Raw genomic sequence first — 23,150 nt, forward strand, 5'->3', positions numbered from 1 at the left:
GGTTGTTATTCTGCTTATCACAGGTTTCCTTGCTCCTAAAAGGGAGGCCCAGGATAATGGTCCCTTTCTGCCTGTGGCCATTGCAGCTTTATGATGAGATGTCTGGAGCAGCTGCAGCCATTTTGGTGCCCATCTGAGAATGAATATCATAGAAAATTCATGGCATAGCCAAGAGAACCATGGAGCCGCACAGTGGAGAGGAGCCCAGGAGCCTCTTTTCAGAGGAGATAACACATTGCCTCATTGCTTACGCCCATCTGAGGCAGGATTTTTAGTTGCTTTACTGCCAAAGACATCTACAGAGAAGACTTCTAGCCTCCCCTTAGAGGCCTTGGGAATCTGGGTGTGCATCTCTCCAGCCTTCTTTGTGACCAAGCATGGCCCTGTGACCACGTGTCAGCCAAGTGATGTGAGCAAGAGTGGGTGAGCCTTCAAAAGTAACGAGTACTAAACCTGGAAACTATCCAAGTTCCTGTCAGCAGTGGAATGGACAGAAAAATCATGGTGCGTCCACTCAGTGGCTGGCTCCCCAGCCATGAGAAGGAACATGGACAAACTACACAGACACAGTTTTGAGCTTAAGAAGCCAGACAGAAAATAACAAATACCAAAAAATTCTATTTTATAAAGTGAAAACCAGCCAAAACCTATCAGTGTTGTTAGAAGTCAGGACGGTGATTGTCCTGGGGGAGGGGAGACGAAAGGGTCTGGGGGTTTTGGGGCTGTTGCATGGCTCTGGTCTGTTGTGGAAAGCCCTGCACGTAGGGTACATGGTATCTGACACTGAAAAGGAAAAAGAAAATGCCAAAAGGACGGGACCTAGTCGTCCTCCTCCTTCTGTGTGGCACTGGGCATGGGCTGCAGGTACCCAGACTTCTGCAAGGAAGAAAGGAGCTTCTGTTTTAAGAAGCCACGACCCCCTGGGTGTTTGCTGCCACTGTGAAACCACTTGCCTCTGGAGAAAGATGGACTGTCCTCGTTGGGTCCGAGAAATCAAGCCCAAGCAGTGCCCTTGCAGGGTGGAAGTTTCTTAAACACGACTGAGCGATGCTTTGCTGCTTTAGCAAGAGCAGATGGTGTACGTTTCATCCCACTGTTAGTGATGGGACATACCACACCAGGCCTCACCTGGGTATGAATAATTCTCACTCGGGGACACTCAGCGATGGGGACACCTGTGGTTGTCACGACTGGGTTGCTCCTGGCATCGAGTGGGTGGGGCAAGGGATGCTGCTGGACCCCGCAGGACAGCCCAGGACGGCCCACAGAGATGACCCAAGCATCCACAGCACTGAGCCAGAGACACCCGCTGTACATTAAGGGACATGTAGCAGATGGAGGCCCCGCGCTGCCTCCAGGGCTCTTCTGAGAGCGAGGCACCATCCGCAGGCCTCACCGGGCTCTTGGCATCTTCACCACCGGAGTAGGGGAAGTGACGGCGCCCACAGCTGCCTTTCCCAGGACTGCCATGCCGACTCCCGCCCAGCTCACGTATCCCCCGCGTTTTGGGAAAACTATTTAGTGTTAGGCCGAGCGCGGGGCAGAGGAGCTTTGCGCATCACTGTCTCTCTCACTCCTTGCGTCTCCATGGGAACCGGATTGTGCTGGAAAGGCAGCAGTGGAGGGGGTTGGCACTGAGTCCTTGCTCCTGCCTCCGCTGGGGCACCCCTTCCCAGAGGCAGGAAGGGCACCGGATCCCTCAGCTTTTGCCACAGAAAATGCCCTTCAGTCAAGGTCCTTTTCCATCATTGCTGAATTTTACAAATACTTAAGAGTCGCAAATGCTGAGCCCTCCCGGAGGCAGCCTAGCGCTGAATGCAATCTTGGGCAATGACTTGGCCTCTGTGTTCGAAATGGTGGTGACAATACTGAAGCCCATCTCGCAGGACGGACTGTGGGGAGGCTTCCAGGAGGCGGTGTCGCGAAGCCCAGCGGAGCGACCCACATGCCCTTGAGAGGGGCGCCCTCTTGCGGCCGCACTGCGGTACTGCTGCTTATCTCCGGCGCTGTGGTCACTGAAAACCGCAGCCGGTGCAGTCTGCTCTGGGTGCTAGGAATCCTGGCAGAAGCAAGACTAGGACGGTCCCCGAGCCACGGAAGCCTCATATTCCAATGGGGCAAAAAGTCAGTTAAAAACGCAATGTGGAATAAGATCATGGTAAATGCTGTGGAACAACCACCTTAAAGTCTCATCGACTCAGGGAGGAAAGCCCTGCTTTAGGTTGGGAAGGGTATTAGGGGGAGGTGATATTCAAAGTCAAACTGGGAAGACTCAGCCACTTGAAAATTGAGGGGCATACTCGCTGCAGGGTGATGGGGGGGACACAGGCTGATGGGGGCGTGGGGCTTCAGTAGGCCAGCGGCAGGTGGCATGGAGACTCCCTCCTGAGGCAGAAACTTGTCAGGGACACCGCAGGGCTACTGGCTGCTTTGACAAACTTGTGTAGGGCAGGATTGCTGCATAACAGACAGCCCCAAATTGGTGGCTTAAAATCATGAAGGTGTGACTGCACGCTGGGGTAGGCTCAGTGTGTCAGCTCTCGCTGCATGTAGTCTGTTGGGGCTGGAACTTGAAGGGTGTCCTCTTCCCTCCTTGTCTAGGAAGCTCACACACAGAGAAGTCTCCAGGGCTGCCAAGTTCATAGGCTCAGTGATGCCACCAAAGACCTACCCTTCAGCTCACCGTCCTCGGACAAGCAGGTCTCATGGTCACAGAATGGCTGCCTTAGCTCCAGACATCACAGACAGCCCCATAAATAACCAAGAAGTGGAGCTGGGTCTTTTCCTCATGTCTCCTGTCAAGTGAGAGAAGCCATTCCTAGGAGACCCCTGCAGACGCTCCTCAGGTCTCATTCCCAGAGCAGCCCTGGGAGGGGCGGAACCACTGGTGAACTATAACTGCCAGAACTTCCTCTGATCTGAGACAAAGCGTCTCTTACCAGGAAGACATATGGGATGCAGTCATGTCTGCTCCAGCATGGAGCTTGCCCCCAATCTAACCACTCACTCAGCTGCTCCTCCCCAGAGCCCTCTGTGGTCCGGGCATCTTCCAGGCACTAGGACATGCAGAATGGGACACTCAGCTCCTGGTCTGGGGAGGTGACTTTCTACAAGGCCGAGAAGAAAACAAGTCAATATTGTTGTAGATGAGGCCAAATGGAGAAATCAAACCAGATGCTGGGACGCAGAGAGACTTGGAAATGGGGCTGCTTTCCTGAGGAGGAGCCTGCCTGGGACGTGTGTGGGCAGAGGGACCAGCAAGTGCAAAAGCACTGAGCAGGGGACATGCCCGGCTCACTTCTGGAGCAGGAAGGCAGTGACAGGGGAGGGCGAGTGAGGGGTCAAGGCTGGCAGAGCGTGAGCAGTGCCTGGCAATGGGCACATGCAGAGTGGAATGTGGACACCGAGAATGTGGCCAGGCCATTGTCCTGTTGCCCGGTGACACACTGGGTGTTTTGGGAGCAAGACTGCTGGGCTGGGGAGGGCCCTGTCCATGGGGGACCACCGGCAGAGTTTGACTCACAACCACCACACGGAGGCTGAGGGCAGGTCAGGAAGGGGGCCGGATGATGATGGCCTGGCCCTCCAGAGTGCTGTGCGTGAGAGTCCAGGGTCCAAGGACCCCAAATACCAGGACTTAGATGGTGGGGGGCTGGGCTTCCAAGACCAAGAAGAGGAAATTCCCCCCGAGGAGTTGGCCGGGGAAGAATTCCTGGATGACCGGGCCCCAGGAGAGGCCATCCTGCAGTTGGAGAGTGTTCTGGACGAAGATGAGGAGGAAGCAGTGCCCGAGATGAGGTGGCATGGGGGTGGGCTCGGGTGTGGGGGGGGAGCAGCGTGCCCACACCCAGCCCATGGCCCCGGGCAGTGCTGCAGGCTGGGTCCCCCTGGGGCCATGTGGGCAGCACCCTCACTGGCCTCTGAGGCAAAGTCGGCAAACACAACCTGTCTAGGCAGCAGGTGGGTAACGGTGGGAAACCCTACAACAGTGCCCATTTTGGAGTCAGACAGCGTTCAGATGGCAGAGCTGAGAGGTCAGGAGAGGTGGCCCCCAGTATGACAGAGAGAAAAAGAAAAGGGGACATCCTCCAACTCAGAAGCCGCAACCAGTCCAAGCCCGCACATTGCCACAGCCAGTTAGGAAGCCTGGGGGACACATCCTGAGCAAACTGGGAACTGGTGAATTGAGCATTTATGGGGAGTGGTTTTTAGCCAGGGGTGCTGCCCTGGAAAGAGCCAAGTGCCGCCTCCGCTGTGACTTACTGTGTGCATTGTTATCCCTTGTCCTTCTGCCGGGCCATGTTCTGGGCTCTTGACTGTGGCCAGCCAGACAAGAAGCAGCCCCGTGGGTTAGCCGGTGCCCTCTTTGGTGTCACCTCCCATACCGCAGATGGATGTCTGCCGAACTGACCTCTGATGTCATGGGTGCAGTAACAGGGGCCGGGGAGGACCTTCAAGCCTATTATGTGAGGGCTCCCTGAGGCCTCTCTGTGGCCCACTCCTCCTCATGGCCAAGACACACACGAGCTGAGAAAACGGCCATCCTGGGAGGGCTGGGCAAATCTCTCTTCATTGCACAGTGGAGGGAGTGGGCCACCTGGCCAGGGTCACAAGTCTGGTGCCACTGGAGCTAGGACTGCAGTCCATGGCTTCTGCCACCAGAATTCGCGCCTCCCCACTTCAGAGGGCGAGGAGATTCGGGGCTGGAAAGCCGGCAGCTGCAGCCTCACAACCCAACTCAACTCCCCACAGCCGGCTCTCCATCACCCAGAGGTTCCCCAGCACCTCCATGGCCAGAAGGAGGAAGAAGGGCAGGCGGCTCTTCGAACTGGCAAAACCCAAGACCAACTGGCATGTCTTGAAAGACAGGTGAGGTGGCGGGCTGGTGGTCTCGCTGGAGGCAGGGGTGGGGGTCCATGAGGTGGAGAGCAGCCCCAGGGGGGCCCATTTGTCACCCATACAATAAACTTGGGGTGAGAAGTCAGGGTGTGAACGGAGAGAACTTGGGGGGGCCACAGTGGTCCATGGTAGCCTCTAGATGCTGGCTACGGACAGCGAGGCGTTTGAGCAAGTGGGAGCTGCAGAGCAAGGTGGGGGCTGGGCCTGTGTCCTCGCAGGACGGGGTGCTGCTGCACGGGCTATGCCTGGATCGCCCCATGCACGAGGACCTTGCAGTTCTGTGTCTACTGGTGAGTCCAAGGGGCGTCTCCTCTCTCTGAGTCCTGCCCAAGTTGGGGGGAAACAGCCAGGCCCTGGGGCCCTTTTCTTACTTTTGCCTTCTTTTTCTGGCTCCCCCCTTCTCTGAACACCAGCCTTGCTCAAAATAATCTACATTTCCCCTGTGACTGTAAGACTTTTCTGAGTCTGCCCTTCTCCTGCGTCTCCACTGTCCCCTCCCTTCCCACTGGTCTCTCCACCCCATTGTGCCCCAGCTACCCTGTCTGTGCACCTGTGTATGGGGTGCCCTGAGTTCTGTTTCAGAGCAGGGTGCAGGGAGCCTGTGTCCTGCTCCCCTTGCCCTGAGCCACGCCCGGGTGCTTTCCAGGCCATCGGTGTACTGGACGGAGAGGTTTCTTGAAGACACCACCCTCACTGTCACGATGCCCGGTAGGTTGGGCCGCCCAGCACCTCCACGTCTCGTTAGAGGCCTCCTGGGTCAGGCGTTGGTCAGAGGTGGCCCTTGTCCCAGCGCTGGCACCTGGCCACCCTGTCTGACAGGCTGCTCCTGGTCTTCTGGGGCTGGTCTCACCCAGACCTTTGCCTGGCTCCAGTGGGGGCTACGTCAGGGCCTCCCCTAGCCCTCACTCTTCTGGGGTCCCTGCCATTTCTCCCCCATCCTCCATCTCTCAGTGTATCTGTCCCTGCCCCCCCCTCCAGGGGGCTCATCTCTTGACTCTGTCCCCTGGGGAGCCAGAGCTAGCTGGAGGGTGAAGGGTATGGGGCAAACCCTCCAGGGAAAACCCCAGTTTGCACCACAGCCAAGATGGAGTTATTATTCACTGCACAAAAAGACCCTTTGCTTCCCTCCCACAAGCGTTTCCACCCTTCTTGAGAGCAATGGATCCCTTCAAATAAAACTAATTATTGGGGAGAAGTAACAGAGCAGCTTCTCACTTGGGTTTAGCATCTCCCCCACAGTGAACACTAACCTGGAAACACTAGGCCTGTACAAACTTCAGGCCCAGATCCACTTTCCCCACCAGTGGGTTGTTGGTGCCCCAGGAGCCCCTTGGAGGGACTCAGGACCTGAGCTCCCATTCCAGCCCTGCCAGCTCCGTCCTTGGCGCTGTGAGTAAGGGACTTCAGGCCTCTGACCCTGCTGTCCCCAGAATACTGACAGCAAAAGTTATCCCTGCACAAGGTGTCTGGCACTGAGCTGTTTGGACGCAGTGTTGCTCTAGCCCGTGGGAAGTTGCTCCGTGGGAAGGAAAGCCCTGGTGGCAGGCAAGTCTCGAGTTGGGGCTGTTTCCCTTTTGTGCAGCAGTGTCCCGCCGAGTGGAGGAACTGGCCCGGCCTAAAAGGTTCTACTCAGAGTTTTACAACAGCAGCAGGTGAGGGAGGGGCTGGGTGGGCTCTTGGAGGCTGGGCAGAAAACCTTCCCCCTCCCTTGACACAGTGCAGATCGATCGGGAGGGCTCAGGTGCCAGGACGCGATAGCCCAAGACCCTAGCGACCTCAGCTGTCCACCTGCACAACAGGTGGTAGTGGGGACCCTACACAAAAGGCCCTTAGCATGGCGCCTGCCAGAATGAGTGCTTTGTCATGTTACTTACTGCCATCATGTACCACTTATGACACAATTCCTTCTTATCACCTAAACTTTCATGCTTGTCGAAAGTGATCTTTAGATTTCATTTTGATTATTCATTCTAATCCATGTATAAAAAGGAAAATGTAACCGAAGTAAGTTAGTTGGAACATGTTTGAAGGTTTCAAGTCATTTTTTTGACTCAGAGATGTTGACATGTTCCACACGTTGTTTTTAAGGCTGTTTTTGTGAAAACAACTTTTCATTTGAATGCCGAATCACAGTGTAATCTGAAGATAATTTAAACTGCAGTTAAACTTAATATCTGTGAACCAAGAATGCACATAACTTGACTGAGGTTATTTCAATGAGAACAGCTATGTCTGCACACAGGCAGAGACAACCGGTGAGTCCGTGCCGTCTTGGCTGGTGGCATTTATTATATAAGCCGATGTGAAAAGAAGAAAAGTCTGCCTCAGATCAATGAAACATAGCTTAATTTCTGGAGCAGAGGCACAGCTGAGGCCCGACCTCAGGAGACTCAGCGGAAGCTCACTTTCCCAGTTTTCTGCAGATGCACACTATTGTCCCTTGCATTCTTGTCACTGACCCCAGTCCCAGTGACCAGATGTGAGGACGGCTTCAGGACAGGGTAGCTCCAGCCTTGAGAACACTTAGAGGCCCCCATTAGGGTTTCTCTTACGAGTCTCGGAGGCGTTTTCCAAACCCTGCACTCCCCCAGGTTCTCCTGTATCCCCCGCATCAGAGAGGAGCTGAGAAAGAGCTCGCACTCCTCCCACACACACACACACACACACACACACACACACGAGCACAGACATGTCTCCCCCCGGCTAAGCTAGTGTCTCAAACGTGGCTGTCCCTTAGGACTACGCCCATCTGGCCCATCCCTCGATCCACCTTGGAACATCAAGCGTCTAGTCGCCTGAGGGAACTGGCCACACCAAAAGTCCGGAATAACATTTGGAGCATAGACATGTCTCAGGTAGGGGCCCCGCTCTCCCTGGGGTTCCCCTCAGCCGTTGGGGCTCTGCCCACTCTCAGTGGGCTGGGATCAGGGGTCTAGAGGGACAAATGGGAACAGACTCCATAGCAATAGACATGCGACTCTGGCCAGCTCTGCCTTATTTCCGTTTATACTTGAGTGCACACAGAGACCCATAAACCACAATCATCGTGTTTTTAATATACCTATGTAGCATCTTATTTCTTGCTTATCCTCTCACTATTTCTAGAGCACTACATGCTTATATGAAGCAACATTTTACATAACTGCCAGCTCACTCTCTGCCCTTCGAACATGCCAGTTAGTTTACTCGGCCCCTGTTGATGGGTGATGAGGGTGTTTGCAGCCGCAGGGAGCAGCACTGCACTCAAGCCCTGTGGCCTGCCGAGGCAGCTACATGGCAGTGCTTGTGTAAGCATGTGCTCAGCTTCTCCTGAGGTGGGTGAAGCATGCTCCGAAGTACTTGTGCTACGGTCCTGCCCCGCCAGCCATGCATGAGGGCATGTCTCCTCCCACATTCTTGCCAGGGCTCACCAGTGTCAGACTTTTCTGTTTTTGCCACACTTGTTGATTTGGACTGATATTTTGTTGTTCTAATTTACATTTCCCTGGCCGACAGAGAGGATGATGGACGATTTAGGCTTATTCTTTTAGAAGGGTGGCCCAGTCCCCTATGGGTTCTTGGGCGTCTGGATTTAGAGCTCTTTACCTACAATAGCCACTGAGCCTTTGCTGAACACACTGCAAACCAACTTCCTCCCAGTCTTCCGTCTTTTGGTGTTGCTTCTGGGGTTGTTTCAGTCCAGAGGGGTGTTTTACCCTTCCCCTCTCATTCTGTTTCCAGGTGTCCCAGGTGTCCAGGGCAGCCCAGATGGCCATCCCCAGTGCAAGGACTCTCCAGCTGGCAAAGCCCAGGACACCAGCGACCCTGTTGGAAAAGTGGGACCCTGTGCCGAAACCCAAGCCACATGTGTCAGACTACAACCGGCTTCTTCACTTGGCCAGTAAGTAGGTCCTCGGGTCCTTCCCCACTGGATGGGGTGGGGAATGGTCAGAAGACCTGGACGTTAGGCCTGCTTCTGCCAGGTTTGTGCCTGCCTCTTCCTGCGTCTCTCTCCTGGACTGTAGACCAGCTGTCAAACCCCTATGGACGAGCTGGACTACACAGGTCCCCAGGGTCATGGTCCTGAGGCTAAGAGCTGTGTGAATGGGTCCCCTAGCAGAACAAGTGGGTGCAGATAAGAAAGTCAGGGGCCACAGGACCAGGGTAAGGGAGCCAAGCGGAGGTACAAGGGCAGATTTGAAATAGTGGCCTGCTTCTGCTCCGTCCTTTAAAACAAACGAAATACCCTGTCCTCCCATGACAACAGTAGCCTGTGCTAGTTGTAGAGAATTTGGAAAATGTAGAAGAGCTTAAAGAAGAAAGGAATCCCATCACCCAATGATAATGTAGTTTGGCATGTTGCCTTCTGGGTGTAATGCGGAGGTACACACAGACCCACAAGCACACACAGACACGTGTGCCTGTGAACATACTTCTCCCAGGCACTCTCCCTGCCCGACCCCCCTGTTTACACCCCATGGCCAATACTCCTGTGGGCTCTGCCTTCTGTGCATATGAGAACCGACCCACTGTTCCCCACCCCACAACCATCCCCTTCTGTCACCTCTGGCCCAGTCCCCGGGGCCACCTTCATCCATTTGCCATGTGCAGCCACAGGGATCTTGCTGAATTTAAGTTGGATGCTGCCCTTTTCTGCTTACAACCCTCCCAGGGCTCCTGCCTCACTCGGCATGCCTACAGGCCTTTGTGACCTGTCCCCTGGCACTCCCCTGGGCTCCACTCCTGCTGCCAGAAACACTGTCCCCCGACCGGGCATGGCTCACCCCTGTGCCTCCTGTGGGGCGGGGCTCCCATCTGCCGTCTGGGTGAGGCCTCTCTGAGCACTCTGTGTAACCCGAGCCTGGGCCCACCACTGGGCATCTGTGTGCCCTCTGCACTGCTCTCCTTGCGTTTTCTGTGGTCCCCTGTCATGTTCTGACATACTTCACATTTATGCATCTGTTTATCCTTCATGGTCTGTTAAGTGCCAGGCCCACAATGTCAGAAGCTTTAGAGACTGTGTGTCACCTTCTCCTGGCACAGAATTGCCAGAGTATGTAGTTGGCTATTTGGGTTCACTCTGCTCTCATTTCTCCAGGTTCCTGTTTCCTGTGTCTCTGGTTATTGATTGAGAGTAGCTCTTTATATCAGATGGTCACGAGTCCTTTGCTGAGCATGTTGTACAATAACTTCTCCCTGGTCAATCTGTTCTTTTAACTTTGCTCAGAGGGTTTTCTGTTTGTTTAATTCACTCGTTTACCCATTCCCTTAGTATTTGTTAAATGATTAGTGTATCAAATAGACACACACGTGCACTCGTGCGTCAGACCATCTGTCTCTCTCTCACACATACATCTGGACTATGAATACATACACATTTGTACACACACACTCGTGGACGTACTCATCCATGTTTCAGATGGACCTGTAAGTATACATCCATGCGCGAGTGTGTAAGAACAGTGTAAGGTTGTGTTTTTCAAACAAGAAACTTGGACGCACTAATGGGTGTGACCAGCATTTTAAAAAGTGAAATGACAAATGAATTGCATGAACTGTATGGGTGGGAGCGAGTCTGTGGCTGTTTTGTTTCTCTCTGTGTCCACATGTGTGCTGTGTAGCAGTGGACTCAGTGACCACTGTTGTGGTCAACAGAGCTTAGAAGCCCAGACCTCACAATGGTGGAAGTGCTCCAGAATTCTCGCAGAGGAGTTCAAAGAAGGTTAGATTCTGGGCATAGCCTTCTCAGCACCCCAAGGGGCTACCGAGGACCGAATGTTTGGCCCCCTTCCCTTTGGAAGGGACGATCATCTGCCTGGCAAAGCTGTGGTCCAGCTTCGATGGCCTTGCGCAGCAGTGGGCCCTGTGTGGGCTTGTGCTTGCCGGGTGGAAGGAACCCCACTTTCTTTACAGCAAGGGCCCCTCCAGCGAGACGGCACCTGTCTTGCCATGTGCACAAAGGTTCTGAACAAAGAGGGGTTTGGAACAGAGGCTGTAGCACCCCTCAAAGTCAAGGGTCCCGGAGCCCCCAGACACTGAAGGCTAAGGCAGTGACACCGGTGACCACCTCACTTCTAGTCCTCCAAGCAGACCCATAAAGGAGGGGGTGACAGAGAGGTGGTGCGAAGGGAGCCTGGCTGAGGCACAGGGGTCTGCTTCTGAGAGCTTTGTCCATGACAACAGCCACTGGCCACATGTGGCTCTCTCAGTGATGTACAAATCAATCAATTGGTTGGTCTAAATAAGTTAATTGATTTCATTAAAATTAACTAGAATACAACTCCAGCCCATATTAGGCACTCCCAGGTCATAGGTGGCTGGTGGGGGCCATGTTGCCCGTACTCCCGAGGGCCTGGCTGAGGCTGCAGGCAGCTGGCCAGTGATGGCAGGAGCCCAGGGGATCGTGGTGGGAGGCTGAGTCCTGAAAGGCCTGCATGTCCAGGGAGCTGCCCCCTTGCTCCACCCGAGGTGCCTGCAGGACCAGCCAGGGGGCAATGCCTCCTGCAGCCATTGCTCGCTGCCCCTCCCACCATGACATCTGAGTGGGGAGAGGGGGTGGAAGGGCCCACGGAGCCCCCTCCTCATGCTGGCCTCCAAAGCATTTTTGGCCAGTCCCTCTGAGTCCCCCTGACTGGGACCTATGGCCATTTGAAATATTTTTTTCTTTACAAGTCACCCTTTCTAAAGTGTACAATTCATTATACTTCCATAAAAATTAAAATGTACAACTCAGTAGTTTTTAGTACGTTCAGAGTTGTGTGCCCATGACTACAATAAATTTTAGAACGTTCCATCACTCTAAAGAGAAATCCCCAATTAGTGGTCACTCCCCAGCCCCTGACAAGCACTAACCCACGTCCTGTCTGTGGACGCGCCTGTTCTGGACGTTTCCCATAAGTGGAATCACACACTGTGTGTCCGGCTTCTCTCATGAGCCCTGTGTGTTCAGGGTCCATCCACGTTGTGGCGAGTGTGCCACGTTGTGGCGAAGGAGGAGTGGCCTGCCTCCTTCACGTGGCCGGGTGACACCCCAGTGTGGATGGACCACTTTATGTACCCATTCCTCTATGGATGGGCCACTTTAGCTCGCCCATTCCTCCGTTGCTGGATAGGCCATTGAACTTGAAAACGTCGAGCTACCCAGGGGGTGCGGCTGCACATCTAGGCCCCAGTGCTGAACGCTGCCCCTCTCTCCTGCCCCCTCAGTGCCGAAGGCCCAGTCAGAGAAGTGTGTTCCTGACCGAGATCCACACTGGAGGGTGCTGGACGTCACCAAGAAGGCGGTGGCCAGTCCCCGGGTCGTCTCCCTGGCCAAGCCCAGATTCCGCAAGGATCTCAACGAAGGCTACAACCCCTACTACATCTCCCCGGCTTCCTTGGTGGCTCAGGTGTCCCCTCGCCTGTATGAGCTCGCCACCCCCAAGAGCATCACCAAAAAAGTATGAGTGACCCAGGCCTGGCCCCTGAGGTCCCATCCCAGTAAACACCCAAATGCACCCTCACCTTGCATGTGTGGCGGGCTGAGCGTTTTCGCCTGGAGGAGGGAGTGCAGGCTGGAAGGCCTAATGGACAGGTGGAGGGAAATAATAATACTTATGTTTGCAGCCCCCTGCGATTTGTGCAGCCCTTTTGTTTTCAAAGTCACTTTCATGTGCTAACTCGGGCTTCTGGGATGTCAGGAGTCAGCCTCTATCTTAACACCAACATCTTCCCTCTGAGTGCTAGCTTCTCCGACTCCATCCTGGGTGTCCTTCAGGCTTGGTGTGACCCCCACAATAAAACCGATCCCCCCCCCCCCCCCCCCCCCGCGCTGGCCTAAGAAAAGTGCCTTGTTCTCATGCCCCCATCAGACCCAAGCACTTGACTCCTGGCGTTCTGCTGGTGGATAGCTGGGAAGGGGATGGGGCTTCTGAGTCCCCCTGCCCATTCCATTCTTCCATTAGGAACCACCATTCACTCATTTGTGCAAGTCAGGAATCTGGGAGAAGACCTTCTCTACACCTGCACGCTTTCAGAGTATCCTGTGGGGCGTACCTCCCCTCATCTGTCCCCTCCCCCCCCATTGCAGTCCCGCATGAGGTCTCTGCCTGGCCAGCGCTTCCTCACTGGCCTCCCTGCTTCCTCTCTTGCTGTCCATAATCTTCTTCCCTGATGCTCACAGCACATGTCAGTTTGAAATTTAAAATGTAGCGAATCCCTGTTAGGAGTGTCCCGTTCAAACTCTCCCCCAGAGCCTAGCACAGGTTCAGAACGTGCAAACGGTCCCCAAGTATTTAATCAATTAATCAAAAACAACAACGACAGACTTCAGGGCCAAACGGTCCTAGGTTCGAATCTGTCGCTCCTGCCCGCCAGGTCAGCACTTCGGTTCCCTGATCTAGGGTCGACGCGCTGCTCAAAGCTCTTCCTAAGGTGCGCTTCGCAAGCTCCCCACTCGGCTCTCTGGCACACTAGATGGGTCATTACTGCTGCAGAAGTGCTGAAAGTTCCAGAACCACGCTGCTCAGACTTCAGTTGCAATCCTGTGTCTATCACTTAATGCACTGGGTGGGCCATCATTCCAGGCCTCAGTTTCCTCACCTGTATCGCGGGGTAGGACTGGAAGGATGAAATAGGACCTGAGCTCCCTGCGCAGGTGCGGTTATCAGCAATCAGTATTTTTGTTAACGGCATCCCCCACCTCCCAGGCCAAGGCCAAGGCCAAGGTCCGGCGGAGACCCGGAACCCGGCGAAACCCGCGCCCGCCCGCCTGCACACTCACTCGGCGCAGCCCCATCCGCGCACCTACTGTGCGCCGCCCGCGCCCCGCCCGCTCCAGGCCCCGCCCGCCCCAGGCCCCGCTCCGGCGCTCCGCCTTCCCGGGGGGGGCCGTAGCCAATGAGCGCACGACCCCGCATCCGGGGATCCCGGCGCGGCCGCCGCCTCCCGCGCGCACACGGCCATGGCGGAGGTGAGTGAGCGGGCCGGGGGAGCCGGCCCCCCGCCCCCGCGCGCCCGCGCCCACGCCGCGGCGACTTGGCTGCGTCGTGGCCCTGGGCGCGGAGACCTCCCGCTCCGGGGCTCCGAGGCCAGGCCCGGAACGCTTCGCCCGTCGGGGCCCGAGGAGCGCGGGGCTCCGTCGGCAGCCGCCCCCGGCCCCCCCAACCCCCGGCTGCCACATCGCGGGCTGCAGTGCGCATGTGCGGGCGCGGCGGCGCGGCCGGAGGGCGCGGAGTGGTCAAGGGAGGGGCCGGTCCGGGATGGGGGCACGCCTGCGGTTCCCCGTCAGTCCCCGCCGGGCCCCGCCGGACCCCGCCCGCCCCCCTGCCCGGCCCCGGCCTTGGCCAACTTTGCGGGGTGCGCTTCTGGTCGCGCGGTCACAGCGCTGCGCTCGCTCCACCGGGACCTCGCGTGGGACCCAGCGCCGCAGCCCGCTGTCGAGCCCCCACAGTGCCGGGCTCCGCGGAATTGCCCTCGTTCCAGGTCGCGGGGCGATGTTGGACCCCGGCACGGCGCTGCGTTGGGGCTTCCTCAGGGCAGGCGGAGTCAGACCGTCCTGTCCCCGCGGCTCAGAGTCACTTCTCAGAGCTGCCTCTCTGTCCTGAAGCACGCCCGGGACCCCTCTCTCGAAATCCTTGGGACCGGATACATTTTGGAATTCAGAATTTTTCCGCTTTGAGGAGCTGTGGGGTTTGGATCTGTGATGCTTGATCAAACTCACTTGGGACCTTCTGGGATAAAGAACGACACCTCAGAATTTCTTGTCGGGTCAAACCCGGGATGAAAAACTTTAAGTTTGGGAGTTTTTTTGACTTTGGAATGTTGGGTAGAGCAGTGCGGACCTGCTCTCACCTTCTAGAGCTTTTGTGAGGATGGCATGCAATAGTGTATCTGCTAGGGGCCCAGTCAATGTGACTCTTAGTGCATGACAGTTTAGTCTGGGGACGCACGAGTTAGGGCCGCTGCCAATCAGGTCCACAGACTCCCCGGTAATCCTCATCACATGGGTGGGGCTACCAAGGCCACCCAGTGAGGCACAGCCAGTTTTCAGGATATGGTGCATGTCATGGCGCCATGTTGAGTGTTTATGTCTTAGCAGAAGAGGGGTAGGTGTGGAGAGCAGGAATGATTTTTCTCTCCCACTAGCGATGTTCTCAGGGGCGGCAGCAGGCCCTGCATTTATGCCAGAGAAGGTGTGGGCATCTGGGTGCAAGGCCAGACCTCACCAGCCAGCTCCTGTTTTGTGCTGAGTGCCTGGATCCAAAGGGTCCTTTCTGAGGGGCATTTAGGGAAACTGAGGCCTCATGGGGGCAGTGGCTGGCCTTGCAGGTGGGAGGCAAAAGCAAGGTCTCCCGATGGCCCAGCAGGGGCATGGTGGTGGAGTGTGTATGTGCACCCTTGGCTCAGGGGCATGGGTGTCGTTCTTTCTGGGCACCAGGTGTCCTGGCCTGGCAGGTAGCTGTGTGTCACAGATAGAAGGGTCAGACTCCCCAGCCAGCCTCCACTGAGAGCTGTTGGGTTTGGCTGTTGATTCTGCCTTGCCCAAGGCTGAGCCCCTGGAACCTTCCCGCAGCCAGGTTCCCAGGGTGCTCTGTTACCTGTTGACAATATAGGGTGGTGCCCTCTTGAGTGAATTTGAGTGGTGTCCTTGGAGAAAGCCTATGTGTGAGGTCCCCTACGTACCTGGCTCTGTGGGAGGTCTTGGCCATGAGCAGAAACCTAACAGTGCCTGTCTTAAAGGGCCTTCAAGGCTGATGGGGAAAGGACCAACAAGTGTGCAAATGTCAGACGTGTTGAGCCAGGAGACCCCTTGCGGCTATCGTGCCTCTTATTCTGTGTGACCTTGGGCAGGTTGCTGAGCCTCTCATAGTTGTGGTTTCATCTCTGAACAGGGACAAGCCAAGAGGTTGCACAGGATCTGGGATTGGGGGAAGAACAGAGAAGCTGAACCTTATAAAGTCAGATACTCAGCTGCTGGACTGATGAAAATGGCGATTTGTTACCTAGCAGTGAGCCTTTGATCAGGGTCAGCTGCCTGCTATGATTGTTGCCAAAATGGCCAAGAGCACCTTGAGAGGAGACTGGCGTTTTGCGTTGTTTTCCTCACAGAAGCCTAAATGCCCAGTCGTTTGTGCTGAAAATCCTGAAGCTCTCCTTATCCTTCGGATGCAGTGCATCTCCTCACTGTGACCCCACCCAGTGGTGTGGTCCATGTCACCCACGCCAGTCCCCCGGGCTCCTTCGTTGGAGGGACTCGGCTATCACTATGCTGCCCCAGTGCCCACAGGCCCCATCTGGAGAGGCCCGGAGGCCTTGGTGACCCCAGTTGTGCAGGTCCCCCCACCCTGTTTTCTCCCCCAGTTACTGTGTGCGTCCACTTGTTTGTTCTCTGTGTCCCCAACTACACTGGTAACTTGTGGGTGGAGACTGGTTTCTGGATTGACTGTCTGGCCTGGCCCAGAGGAGGCTCAGTGGGAGCTGGTCAGGTGGCACTGGAAGCTGGGGCGGCCCAGGGCTGAGTGCTTCTGCCGGTGTGGGAGTGGGTTTCATTGTCGTCTTCGTGTTTCTGAGGGTGCATTGAGCTTGGTCAGGCCGTTTGTACCTGGGGTCAGTCATGCAGTTGCAGTTGGTTGGTGGCTGGGGCTGGAGGAAAGCTTCCTCGCTTATGTGTGGCTGCTGGTGCTGCCTGCTGGCTGGGACACCTCCACAGGGCCTCTGTGTCACTTGGGCTTCCTCACAGCATGGTACCCGGGTTCCAGCAGTGACTGTCCCAAACGACACCAGCTGGAACCTAGTCTGGGAAGTCACATAGAATCCCTTCCACCACCGTCATAGGCCAGCTGGATATGCAGGGAGGGGATGCAGAGCCCCAGCCTTGAAGGGAGACATGTCAGCATCACACGGAGAAGAGCTGTGGTGGAAAATGGAGTCTGTAGCAGTGTCCTTGGGGCTGAAGCCTGGTAGGTGATGAGTGGCAGACAGACGCCACCCTGGGAGGAGGTTCTTTGCCTGAGGCATCTAGGCCCCGAGACAGGACAGGCAGTCTTTCCGCTGATGTGTTCATACCTCCTCCAGCAGGATCTGGGGACAGTAGGCTCTATGGCTCCTCTTGTTTGGGACCCAGTCCCTGGAAAGCTAGCTCTCTCTGCCCCTCTCCTCCTCTCCCTCCTCTCCCTGCTCCCTGTTTTTACCCCCCTTTTTCGGTCTTCCATGCAGGCACATGGAGCTGCGGCTGCTGGAAACATCCAGTGTTCTGAACTGGGGCACATGTGGCTCACCGGGTTCCAGTGTCGAGGGTGGGCCACACCTGGAAGTCTATAAAGTCTGTTCCTCAGTAAATTCTAAGGGGTTTGGCGTCCCCTGGAAACGGACTTGGGGATCTGAGGCCCCTGGGAGAGGCTGCCTCCCCGCTGTGTCTCTCTGCTCCTGTGTCAGATGGCAGGTCAGATGGGCCAAGTGCTCAGACCCTCCCGGGGCAGAGTGACCCTCCCTTGTTCTCACTGCCTCTTCTGGTTCCCCCTCAGTGAGGGCTCTTGGTGGCAGGACAAAGGAAGCCGGCCCTGGCCGATGTCAAAGGCAGTCCAGAGAGGCTGGCGTACCAACAGTCAGCAGGGTCAAGGTGGTTTCAGAGGACTTTTAGTGTGCTGACACCACAGCCTTGCCCCGTGTGTGGCCCTGCAGGGTGGCCTGTGGGCTGATGGCAACCTGCTGTTTCCTGGGAGGTGAGGCCACAGGCTCAACCTGAGCACTGGGTGAGACGTCCCACACCTGCGGGTCTGTGAAGGGCTTCTGAGTCACAGCCTGAGTGTGCATTTCTAGTGGTACAAATCGCTCGCTGTGTGAGCTTAGGTAAGTGACTTGACCTCTCTGAGCTTCCATTCTGCCCTCTTACGAAGAGATTGATTATACAACCTCTTGGTTTTCTTGAGGACCCAGTGAGGAAATCAGCTTGCAAATTCTTACTAAACTTTTCCTCTACATTTTTAAATTTTATTTTGCTAGATGCTCTAATCTCTTTCTCTCTCTCTTTTTTTTTGGCAAGCAGGTTTACTAATGTATAATTCACATACCCTATGATTTACTTGTTTTAATGTGCACAGTCCAGTGGTTTTAGTATACGAGGTCTGACAATTAGGTTCGCGAATTCATCCTAGAAAAAGTGCTACATACCTCATTGCTGAATGTCACTATGGTCACCTTCGAAGTACTCCCCTTGGGAAGCTATGCACCAACACCAGCGCCTAGTCCACCCTTCAAAGCAATTTTGGAACTCTTTTTCTGGAATGGCCATCAGAGCTGTCGTCATATTACCCTTGATATCCTGAATGTCATCAAAATGTCTTCGTTTCAGTATTTCCTTTATATTCGGGTAAAGAAAGAAGTCATTGGGGGCCAGATCAGGTGAGCAGGGAGGGTGTTCCAATACAGGTATTTGTTTACTAGCTAAAAACTCCCTTTGCCTTTGTTCATCTGTGAGCTCCTTCGGGACCATTTTTGCACACACCTTTCTAATGCCTAGATTTTCAGTTAAGATTTTCCTGTTTCTCTATCGATGTTTACTTGGTCTGCTGTGCTTCTCACAGTCAGCCAACGGTTTTGATGCACAACTCAACGAATTTTTGCAATGTTTTCATCAGTTCTGCTTGTTACTGGCCGTCCTGACCTCGCTTCATCAGTGACGCATTCTCTCCCCTCAGAAAAACGTTTAATCCATTTGTACACTGCCGTTTTCTTCATGGCATTATCTCCATAAACTTGGACTACCATGTCCCTGATTTCACTTCCACTCTTGCCAAGTTTAACAAGAAGTTTAATGTTTGTTCGTTGCTCTAATTCAAGCTCAGACACTCGGGACAGCACACAAAAACACGCAACAACAGTAACGAACGCCACTCAGCAAGACACCACCACACGTCCACACAAACACAGCTGTGAGACACTAATATCCCAAGGTTATGAGACCTTCCCGAGCTGTTTGTACAGTGCTGCCTATGTGAGCGCACGGTGGCAAGTTCTTGGACGTAATTGTCAGACCTCATATTCAAAGTTGTGCAGCCATCACTGGTCGATTTTATATTTTCATCACCTCAAAAGAAACTGCTCTCTTGGTTGTCACCCCCATTCATTCCCAGCTCCTGACCATCACTAACCCACGTCCTGTCTGTGGACGTGCCTGTTCTGGACATTTCCCGTAAGTGGAATCACACACTATGTGGCCTTGTGTGTCCGGCTTCTCTCATGAGCCCCGTGTGTTCAGGGTCCATCCATGTTGTGGCGAGTGTCAGCGCCTCCCTCCTTTTCACGGCTGGGTGACACTCCAGTGTTTTGTGTGGCTTGTCTGTTCACCAGTTCTGTACATTAGGGTTCTTTACACCTTCGGCTGTTGTGAATAATTGTGCTGTGAACATGTGTGTGCGTGAGTTTTCAGTGTAGACCTTCGTTTTCTTTTCGCTGGGTATGGCGAGGAGGAGAGGCTTGCCTTGTGCCCTGTGCCCTCCTAGGTTCTCATGTGTGCGGGGCCCAGTGATCTAGATGAAAGGTAGTCTGTGAGCACGTGTGACGTGCAGCATACATTACGGGAGGACTCGGTGACGTGAGACTTGGATGAGGGTGTGGGCACTGGTAGCATCTGAACAAGAGATCAGTAAATCTTAGAGAGTGACAGCAGAGGAAAAGGACTGTGTTCTAAGGGCTGCAAGTTGTGGGAAGGTAAATACGTGGGGGAACCGATGGGTGACCAGGCGTCAGTGAGGTCTATGTGCAGACTCCTGGTGCCAGCGCGTCAGCAGCCATACGTAAGGGGGCTCCCTTCCTGGTTTCGGGGGCAACCTCATGGGAGTCTGCTCTGCCTTCAGGCACATGGGGGAGCGGAGAGCTCATCCTGTGTCTGCTTTTCTCTGTTGCCTTCAGCTCAAAATCCTCCTTATGCCAGCGCAGCACATTCTGGGGCAGCACACTCTGACCCCCTGCGGTGTGTGCCTAGCAGTGATTGTGCCGGGTCACACTGCGAACTTTGGGAGGCTCTGCTGACCTTTCAAAAGCTGCTGCTAGGTTTGCCGTTCCCGCCCGGAGCCACTGCGTTTCCCTGGCACGTCCGTCTCTGGTGGGAGCTGGCCAGCGGCGGTGCAGTGGGAGCTCAGTGTGGCTTTGGTCTCCTGTCCCCTGAAGTCGAGCGTTTTCTCACTTGCTTCTTGGCCACATGTGCGTCTCTGGAGAGATGTCCCCTCAGACCCTTTGCCGGTTCCCACTGGGTTATCCTGCTAATTGCGTTGTAAGATTTCTTTGTGTTTTCTAGATGCAGGTCCGTTTTCAGCTAGATGATTTGCAAATGTGTTTTCCCATTTTTGGAGTTATCTTTTCACTTTTTTGATAATGCCCTTTGAAGCACAGAAGTTTTTCTGTTTTGGCAACATCCAGTTTATCTGTTTTCTCTTGTCGCTTGTGCTTTTGGTGTTTTATCTCAGAGACCATTGCCCAGTCCCAGGTTACAGAGATTTATCCCGGTGTTTTCTCCTAAGATTTTTATAGTTTTAGCTCTTATATTTAAGGTCTCTGATCCATTTTGAATTCATTTTTGTATAGGGTGTGAGGTAGGTGTTCAACTTTATTTTTCTGCATGTGGAGATCCAGTCGTCCCAGCATCGTTGCTGAAAGACTGTTCTTTCCCCACTGAGTTGTTTTGTCAACCTCTGTCAAAATTCAGTTGGTTGTTAAGTGTGTGGGTTTGTTTCTGGATTTTCAGTTCTGTTCCTTTAGTTTAAATGTCCAGACTCAAGTCAGCACCACACTGTTTTGCTTACTGTATCTTTGTAGTAATTTTGAAATCAGGACGTGGTCTTCTCTTTCAAGATTGCTTTGGCTATTCTTGGTGCCTTCAGTTTTCCTGTGACTTGTGAAATGTCAGTGTCTGCACAGAACTTGCTGCTGGGCACTGCATTCAGTCTGTAGACAAGCTTGGGAGTACTGACACCTTAACAATCACGGCTTCAGAGTCACAGATAGAGGATGTCTTTTTGTGTATTCAGATCTTTAATTTCTTTCACCGTGTTTTGCACTTTGTAGAGTGTACGTTTTGAACTTCTTTTGCTAAATTTATTCCTAAGTATTTCATTCTTTTGATGCTATTGTAAATGGAGTTGTTTTCTTAATTTCCTTTTTGGCTTGTTAATTAGTAGGAGGTAGGAATAAAAGTGATTTGTGTATGTTGCTTTTGTAATATGCTACTTCGCTGAGTTCATTTATTAGTTCCATTTTTTTTTTTTAGTGGATTCTTTAGGATCTTTTGTGTTCAAGATTATGTCATCTGCAAAAAGAAAAAGCTTCACTTCTTCCTTTCCAGTTTGGATCCCTTTATTCCATTTTCTTGCCCTGACTAGAACCTCTAGTGCTCCATTGAGCAGCTGTGGCGAGAGTGGGTCCCCTGCCATGTCACCGTTCAGGGTGTCGGCAGATGTCTTTAGGAGTAAGTGCCAGTCTGTTCCCAGTCTGTGGCCTTTTTAAAAAATTGGGAGTATTGTTTACATACCACAAAATATACCCATTTAAAGTATTTAATTCACTTTATAGTATGTTCACAAAGTTTTGAAACCGTCACCTCTTTTAAGATCTAGAACTTTTACATCATCCCACAAAGAAATCCTGTCCTCATTAGCAGGCACCCCTACCCCTCCTGTTCAGCCCCCTCCCCAACCCCCGGCAACCACGAACCCACGTCCTGTCTGTGGACGTGCCTGTTTGGACATTTCACATATATAGAATCACACACTGTGTGTCCGGCTTCTCTCATGAGCACCGTGTGTTCAAGGTCCATCCACGTTGTGGCGAGTGTCAGCGCCTCGTCCTTTTCACGGCCGAGTGACACCCCATGTGTGTGGGTGGGCCATGCTGTGTGTCTCCGTTCCTCCATGGATGGACACTTGGGCTGTTTCCACCCTTGGGCCGTTGTGAGTCATGCCATGAACATGCGTGTTTGGTATGGATGTGGGTTGTGTGTTTTCAGTTCTGCTGGATATGAACCTAGGAGTAGAGTTAAGTGCTGGGTCATTTGGTAACTCTGTACTTTTGGAAGAATTGCCAGGTTGCCCCAAAGTGGCTATTTGCTTTTTGAAGACTAAGTTCCTGGAAGCTGGGACCCTTGTGAAATGGGCTGTGGTCAGTGACTGCCGGCTGTGTATGTACAGAAGGGCTGCGTGTGGGCCTGGGTCACCTGGTCCCTGTGTCCTGGGTGTGTGATAAGTGTTTCTGGCTACAGGTGGGGCCAGGCCCATTGCTATCCTGGTGAGTGCTGTTCCCACTTGGAGATGAGGGCACTGAGGTTCCAGAGCTGCTGTGTCACTGTGCTTGATTCAGGGGCAGGGGAGTAACTTCTAGCAGCTGTGTGCCTGCGCTTGTTCTTGGTGCTCCCTTTTTAGCCCTCAGAGGCAGCTCACGTTACCCCTCCCCCAAAACCCATGGGGGAGGCCAGACCCCTGGGCCCCCGGGAGCTGTCAGAGGGCTGTGGCTGGCTGAGCTGACCCTGCCTTCTTCCTTTGCAGGCCTCCTCGCTGGAGAGGCAGAGCCCCCGCGTGGTCGCCTGCCTCGCTCACAGCCTGTGCCCTGGGGACCCCGGCTCGCCAACGACAGCAGGTGCTCCTTTGTCCCCACCTTCGTCCTACCCAGGTCGCCAGGGCCATTGCAGCTGTGAGAGACAGACCGCGCGCTGGCCCTAGGGTCCAGGGACGGGGTGGACACAGTCACACAGTCGCCCGGACTACTTCCCGTTCTGTAGCCATGCAGGGCAGACTAGGAAGGGCCACAGCCCCTCCGTCCTGGGTATCCTGTCCGGCTGACAGAAAAGCAGGTGCTGGGTGAGCACCTGCCCCAAGCTGGCCACTTGCCCTTCCCGCCCAGCCCCTTCTGTGTGCTTTGGATCTATGTGGAGTGCCAGCCTTGGCCTTCGCGGCCCTAGCTTGGGGTGAGCCCTGGCTATTTGTTTGTCCCGTTTGTGGAGACAACACATCCTGCCTGGCTCTGTGGGGAAAAACCCAAATCTGGTCACACCCACCACCCGTTCGGTCGTGCCCATGACGCTGCTATGGCCCTGCTGAGGGAGACGAAGGGATGGGCATTTGTTGGGCCTACTGTGTGCCGCCCATTGGCTCTCCCTGCCCTGTGCCCCACTGTGCCTCACGGAGTTGGGTGTTCAGCATCAGCCCTACATTTCCAGAGCCGAGGGCCTGGCTCCAGTCCTGTGGGGACGGTGGGACCAGGTGTGGTCCTTTTGTGCTCTTCCCACACTGACTCAGCCGGCGCTT

General features: G+C 54.4%; 2 protein-coding genes across 7 annotated transcripts in view; both read left to right on the plus strand.

The window, feature by feature from the left end:
- Positions 1-3,493: 3,493 nt before the first annotated feature.
- Positions 3,494-12,327, plus strand: THEG (theg spermatid protein). Of its 2 annotated transcripts, XM_033135519.1 has the most exons (9): positions 3,494-3,798; positions 4,753-4,869; positions 5,118-5,189; positions 5,546-5,607; positions 6,482-6,551; positions 7,637-7,754; positions 8,620-8,779; positions 12,085-12,229; positions 12,264-12,327. In XM_033135519.1, exons 1-9 carry the CDS (start codon positions 3,494-3,496, stop codon positions 12,325-12,327), a joined length of 1,113 nt encoding a protein of 370 aa, XP_032991410.1. The 2 variants fall into 2 exon arrangements, with proteins under 2 accessions (XP_032991410.1, XP_032991411.1); XM_033135520.1 differs by lacking the exon at positions 5,118-5,189.
- A 1,401-nt stretch (positions 12,328-13,728) lies between these two features.
- Positions 13,729-23,150, plus strand: part of MIER2 (MIER family member 2) — a 33,519-nt gene continuing 24,097 nt past the window's right edge. For 4 of the 5 annotated variants that reach the window (XM_033133855.1, XM_033133850.1, XM_033133852.1 and 1 more), the window contains exons 1-2: positions 13,731-13,828; positions 22,392-22,482. In XM_033133855.1, the coding sequence (XP_032989746.1) occupies positions 13,820-13,828; positions 22,392-22,482 (100 nt within the window). In that variant the 5' untranslated portion in view covers positions 13,731-13,819. Of the gene's footprint in view, positions 13,829-22,391; positions 22,483-23,150 lie in introns of all 5 variants that reach the window. The other variant, XM_033133853.1, reaches the window with a different exon arrangement.

This window comes from Rhinolophus ferrumequinum, chromosome 18 (assembly GCF_004115265.2).
Source record: "Rhinolophus ferrumequinum isolate MPI-CBG mRhiFer1 chromosome 18, mRhiFer1_v1.p, whole genome shotgun sequence".
NCBI classification, from domain to species: domain Eukaryota; kingdom Metazoa; phylum Chordata; class Mammalia; order Chiroptera; family Rhinolophidae; genus Rhinolophus; species Rhinolophus ferrumequinum.

Coding starts and splice junctions, on each gene's coding strand:
- THEG (XM_033135519.1), top strand. CDS start 3,494: ATGGGGGACCACCGGCAGAGTTTGACTCACAACCACCACACGGAGGCT. Junction 8,780..12,084: donor CCGGCTTCTTCACTTGGCCA/GTAAGTAGGTCC, acceptor CTGCCCCCTCAG/TGCCGAAGGCCCAGTCAGAG. Junction 12,230..12,263: donor GATCTCAACGAAGGCTACAA/CCCCTACTACAT, acceptor TCCTTGGTGGCT/CAGGTGTCCCCTCGCCTGTA.